At 39.4% G+C, this 6,000-nt stretch overlaps 1 protein-coding gene across 9 annotated transcripts in view; it reads right to left on the bottom strand.

Moving 5' to 3' along the window:
• Positions 1–272: 272 nt before the first annotated feature.
• HELZ (helicase with zinc finger) overlaps positions 273–6,000 on the bottom strand; it is a 157,811-nt gene continuing 152,083 nt past the window's right edge. For all 9 annotated transcript variants that reach the window (XM_042965477.1, XM_042965482.1, XM_042965478.1 and 6 more), the window contains one exon: positions 273–3,600. In XM_042965477.1, the coding sequence (XP_042821411.1) occupies positions 3,263–3,600 (338 nt within the window). In that variant the 3' untranslated portion in view covers positions 273–3,262. The remainder of the gene's footprint in view (positions 3,601–6,000) is intronic.

Below are 6,000 nucleotides of genomic sequence, written 5' to 3'. Positions count from 1 at the left end.
AGTTTGGCAAAGCATGTGCCAAAATGGCAACCAAAGCCCCTTTTAAAAGCAACACCAGAAAATATCCACATTACACTGAATCATGAGGTTTTTCAAATCTTAAATAAAATCACTGGTAGATCAGGAAAGGAAAAAAAAAAAAAAAAAAACTTCAGCACAGACACTCTACAAATTCTATCAGCCAAAAGAATTTCTTTAAGGTAAAAAAAAAAAAAAAAAAAAGAAAATCTCAAGCAGCACTGAAATTAAAAAGCGAGATGAATTAAAAAAAAAAAAAAAAAGTTCTGGCAAGAAAAAGGAAACACCTCAGAGTGATACAAAGAACAAAGAAGTAGAAAGACAGCATGTGAACAATTAACTTCACTTAAAAGAAATCAGTACTAGAAGAAAAGGAAGCCGGTAATACTTGGTATCATCCAAGAGCTAACATCAAGGTTTCTTCAAAAAAAAAAACAAAAAAAGTTCCGTCTGAACACTAAGGATGAAACTAACACACAAGCTGTTTTCTCAGTCTGCTTTGTGTGCATTTGCTAACTACTACCCAAGGAATACCCAGACAGCATGAGCCACGCCTCGTTTCCATAGAAACTTACAATGATTCCCCCGGTAAGACTCAATCAGGATCATTGCAACACGTTACACGCGCGCAAATGACAGATTCAAAGCTCAGCTGGAAAGATGGCAGTACGTAACACTGAGGAAGAGTAAATGTGTTAGAAGACACATTCAAAACTGAATCTACAAGGGCAGGAGATGGAAACAATATCCAAATACTTGACCGGTTGTTAAGAACTATCAGGAAAGGAGGAACACTGGGACACAGCAGAGCAAGGAACTAATAAGTAGCTATTGTTTTTAGTTTTTTGGAAATAACTTCTTAGAACAGGGGTGTCACGACAACTCAGCAGCTTCCTTATCCCAAGCTTCCAACATCAGTATATTTATATAAAGTGGTAGGGTGTGCACCTGACCTCTTTAAATATAAATACAAATAAGTTAAAATTGATATTTTTTAAAGGTTCAAGTATGGAAAACAGAAAATCAGGCAAGGACTCCATGACAAGGGATTAACTCAAAGCCCTGACATGCCAGTTCTGTCTTCGTAATTATCAAAATGCTCTGAAACATTTATCTGACTTGCATTGTGGGGGAGAATCGCGGATGAAAAAATTATTGTTCAGAGACATCCTCCCGTCAGGAAGATCTGATTTTAATTTGGGCTCTATCTTGCGTTTCGTCACTGAGTCGAAATACAAAAACTTCTTGTGACTAAAGTTACGTTGAGCAAAATGTGACACGGTTAAAGGTGGCGGTCTGACATCAGACAGAGAAAATGTGGTGCCGTAAGTTGCTGGCTCTGTTTTCCAACTGTGATTTATACTAACCATTAACACGTCTACAGTCCACAGGTCTCCATCCACTGCCTCACGTGGAGACTCACGGCCCATAAACGGAAGCCGCAGGCAAATGATGTGCACCCACTCTGAGCAGAAAGGGCTGAAGAAAGCAGGTGTTCTCCTTTTCCTGCAGGCTCACTAACCCTTAACTAAAGGCGTCCTCTTCTCCTAAATTGTCTAAGGATTACAGGGAGTTGGAGCTGGCCAACAGCAATAAAACTCCAGTCATGGAGGAGATGCGAGGAGTTTTCTTTAACCCTGCCACCACTTTTCAACCCCATTTCGAAAATTGTACTGTGGATACAGGATGGCCTATTCAAAAGTAGTCCTCCAAAAAAACTATTTTTGAATGGATCATCAGGATTCACTGGTTCATCAGCAATGTTTCCGAACCTTACGTGATTTAAAAAACCAAACCAAAACAAAACAAAACAAAAAGAACAACAACAAAAAAGTTATGTTGTAGTTTCAAGATTTCTCTGAAGTAGAAAAAGTAGGACTACCCAATCAGGAAAACAAGAAGGACGTGCATTGTTTCAAGGGTGTTAGAAGACCACAAGTTTTAAGAGGGTAAATGTTTTGCTTTGGATTTTACCAAAGTTCACTGAAAACAATTTTTAGACTGTAGAATATTTAAGATGGCTATTTAAATTTTATATTTTTATACAAGTTCAGTGGGATTATAAGAATCGAAAGACATGAAAAACAAGGGTAGTTTTTTGCCCCAGATTTCGATGAATTTTGATACATGTTGGACAAATATCAGATTTCTTTTTAATGATGTTCCTCAAACAAAACAGTTTGCAAAATATTTGAATTGCCATGAATAATGTCACATTTTAATGTAAACATCAAATAAGGTACCAAAATTTTTACTGGAGGGGGAAAAAAAAAAAAACAAACCTTAAAGCGGCACAATTCTTTATACCACTGGGGGGGAGGGGGGGAGAAAGCCAGATTACAAACATTTACACATGCATAGTGAGAAAAAAAGGATTTTACTAAATTCACGCATTTTTAAAATAGTTATCAAGTCTACTAAGCACCAACAATCCTAAAAATTTTTCAGCTTCATGATTTGTTTAAAAAAAAAAACAAACACACACACACACACACACACACTATCAAATTAACGTTAAAAACAAGCTCGAAGTACAGCTTGTCCAAAAAATAACTAACTATGCCAATGTTTTTTCATGTTACAAAAAACAGTGGCATACAAGATAACATCTGCAAAGAATGCCTTTAACTCTATCCTACAGTGGATGGAGATTACAACAGCACATCATACAGAGTCTAAAACTATAAAAGTTTTAGAATGCAGCATCTTGTCACAAAAAAAAAAAAACTGATAAAACTTAAAGTATTTAGAAGATGCTGCCCCTTTATTTTAAAAAATTTTAAATGAATTTAAGCAAAAATAACATACATTTGTACATCAACTGGCCATTTCTGGTACAGAAACCCAGCATATGGTAATATTATTGAATAAATGTAAATGCTACTTACAATTTTTTTTCTTTTTAAATACATTTTAGACAAAGTTTTTTTTTTCTTTTTTTTTTTTATAGTTGCACAATTAACTCTTAGCTGCTAGCTTGATGCAAACATATGTAACAATACACAAATTTAAAAATATTTTTTATTCTACATAAAAGCTGTCAAAAGACACGTCAAAAATGCAAAATAATGGAATATACTTTTAAAAAATTAGTTGCAAGTCTAGCAGCAAAGCAATTAAGTGAGAACATATTTAATATTAAAACAAAGGGAACTGTGCATCTATAGAGGAAGTCCAACTATCTTAATTCTATTGATATAAACAGAAATCAAAACATTCGCCCCGGAGGGGGAAAAAAAAGTGATTATTTAAAATAAGAGTAAAAGCCATTGCTGCCTGATGAGCTCCCCAGGCTGAGTTCCTGGAACAGAGACAGAGGGTCGCTACTCTTCTTGGCCTGCTCGGGCTGGGGCCTGGGCTTGGGAGGGGCCCGCAAAGCGCTGGCGTAGGACATGGCGGGCTTGCTGCCCCCCGAGCTCTGCTGGCTACTGCTGCTGGCCGACTCCGCGATCTGCTTGTTGGGCATGAGTGGGGGGAACTGGCCGAGATGCTGCAGCACATTATAGTTGAAGGAACTGGACACCTCGAGGCTCTCGGACTTCAGCTGATCCTCAGGGGGTTTGACGGTCTTGGGTGGCGGAACTAGAAGCGGAGAAGAGCGACACGGCTTTAAGGGCACACCTGGCAATGCTGCCGCATCTCGTTAGCTCGGCGTGTCACAACGGGCTCTCGTCCCCGGGAACTCCGTGACGGTACAGCCCTGGGGACGGTCAACTTCTGCCACAGAACGTTGAAGTCACAACACATCGAATCAAACTTCTGAATCTTATCAATGCTTGCAAAAGAACTGACTACGTAAACTGGAATAGCTAACGTATAAAAACGAAAGGTCAGGGGCGCCTGGGTGGCTCAGTCGGTTGAGCGTCCGACTTCGGCTCAGGTCAGGATCTCACGGTCCGTGAGTTCGAGCTCCGCGTCGGGCTCTGTGCTGACAGCTCAGAGCCTGGAGCCTGTTTCGGATTCTGTGTCTCCCTCTCTCTCCGCCCCTCCCCTGTTCATGCTCTGTCTCTGTCTCAAAAATAAATAAACGTTACAAAAAAAAGAAAAAAAAAAAAAAGAAAAAGAAAAAAAAACGAAAGGTCAAACCTGAAGGTTTGCTTCGCAAAACTAATTTTATAATGGTACACCTTGATATTTAATATGTTAACTGCTCAACTTTGAATATGGGAACTTACGCGTTCTTTCTTAAATAAAAAGGAGCTGTATATGCTGACTCCTGGTCAAAATACCTTTTATTTTTAACCTAGGTAATAGTTAACACTCGATTCCTTTTCTTAAAAATGCTCTCGGGGCGCCTGGGTGGCTCAGTGGGTTGAGCGTCCGACTTCAGCTCGGGTCACGATCTCACGGTTCGTGAGTTTGAGCCCCGCATCAGGCTCTGGGCTGATGGCTCAGAGCCTGGAGCCTGCTTCTGATTCTGTGTCTCCCTCTCTCTCTGCCCTTCCCCCATTCATGCTGTGTCTCTGTCTCAAAAAATAAAATAAACATTAAAAAAAATGCTCTCTTTTCTTGTAATATATAAATGAACACAGGTAAGGTAGGGGAGAAACAACTATAAATTTTACTTCACATTTCCTATATGTAATCTAATTTTTAACATCCTTTAAAACTTGACCCCACTCAAACAGAACTACCCTGCAACCCAGCAACTAAGACTACTAGGTATTTATCCAAGGGATACAAGAATGCTTTTTCAAAGGGGGGACATGTACTCCAATGTTTATAGCAGCCCTATCGGCAATAGCCAAATTATGGAAAGAGCCCAAATGTCCACTGACTGATGAATGGATAAAGAAGATGTGGTATTTCTACAATGGAGTATTACTTGGCAATCAAAAAGAATGGAATCTTGCCATCTGCAACAACGTGGATGGAACTGGAGTATATTATGCTAAGTGAAATAAGTCAGTCAGAGAAAGATAAGTATCATATGACTTCACTCATATGTGGAATTTAAGATACAAAACAGATGTACATAAAGGAAGGGAAACAAAAATAATATAAAAACAGGGAGGGAGATAAACCATAAGAGACTCTTAAATACAGAGAACAAACTGAGAGTTGCTGGAGGGGTTGTGGGTGGGGGGATGGGCCAAATGGGCAAGGGGCATTAAGGAGGACACTTGTTGGGATGAGCATTAGGTGTTATATGTGAGTGATGAATCACTAAATTCTATTCCTGAAATCATTATTACACTTTACGTTAACTAACTTGGATGTAAATTAAAAAAAACAATAATGGCGTCTGGGTGGCTTAGTCGGTTGAGTGTCTGACTTCGGCTCAGGTCAGGATCTCGCGGCCCGTGGGTTCGAGCCCCACGTTGGGCTCTGTGCTAACAGCTCAGAGCCTGGAACCTGCTTCGGATTCTGTGTCTCCCTCTCTCTCTGCCCCTGCCCTGCTTGTGCTCAGTCTCTCAAAAAGTAAATAAACATCAAATAAAATAAAATTTGACCCCACTCTTCCTAATTTTATTGTCCACTAAACCATGACTTACTCTCAAAGACTGCTTTTTCCAATCCTTTAAATGTTTAAATAATTTTCCCTCTACTCTTCTAGGTTCTTGTCTGAGACAGTCCCTACAGTAAGACAGCTGAACAGGAGAAAAACAAACAAATGTTTAATAAACATGTATACCTTCTGTATACATGAGGGAGATCCAGGAAACCCAAGTAATTCCCTGAAATGGCCCAAACCAGCAACTAAAATGACATGTCCAGCTAAAGACAAAAGATCTTAGGTGTGTGAGGCAGTTATGTGAGGATACCAGGAAAAGCACAGTGAACAAGGTTGTTATGCAGGATAGTTAACCTAAGGGTAACTTGTTTTCTCCATTAATAGTTTCTAGAAATTTAGAACGATCCTCTTCCTGGTGCAGAGAGGGAGACATTCTTACAAACAGAGACCTCCCTTGTAAATGTAAAATGTCTCTTACCAAAGGGTAACTTTCACCCAGTTTTCAGAGCTTCTGTGTCTGTAGTTTC

This window comes from Panthera tigris, chromosome E1 (genome assembly GCF_018350195.1).
Source record: "Panthera tigris isolate Pti1 chromosome E1, P.tigris_Pti1_mat1.1, whole genome shotgun sequence".
NCBI classification, from domain to species: domain Eukaryota; kingdom Metazoa; phylum Chordata; class Mammalia; order Carnivora; family Felidae; genus Panthera; species Panthera tigris.
This window is presented reverse-complemented; position numbering and strand designations above follow the sequence as displayed.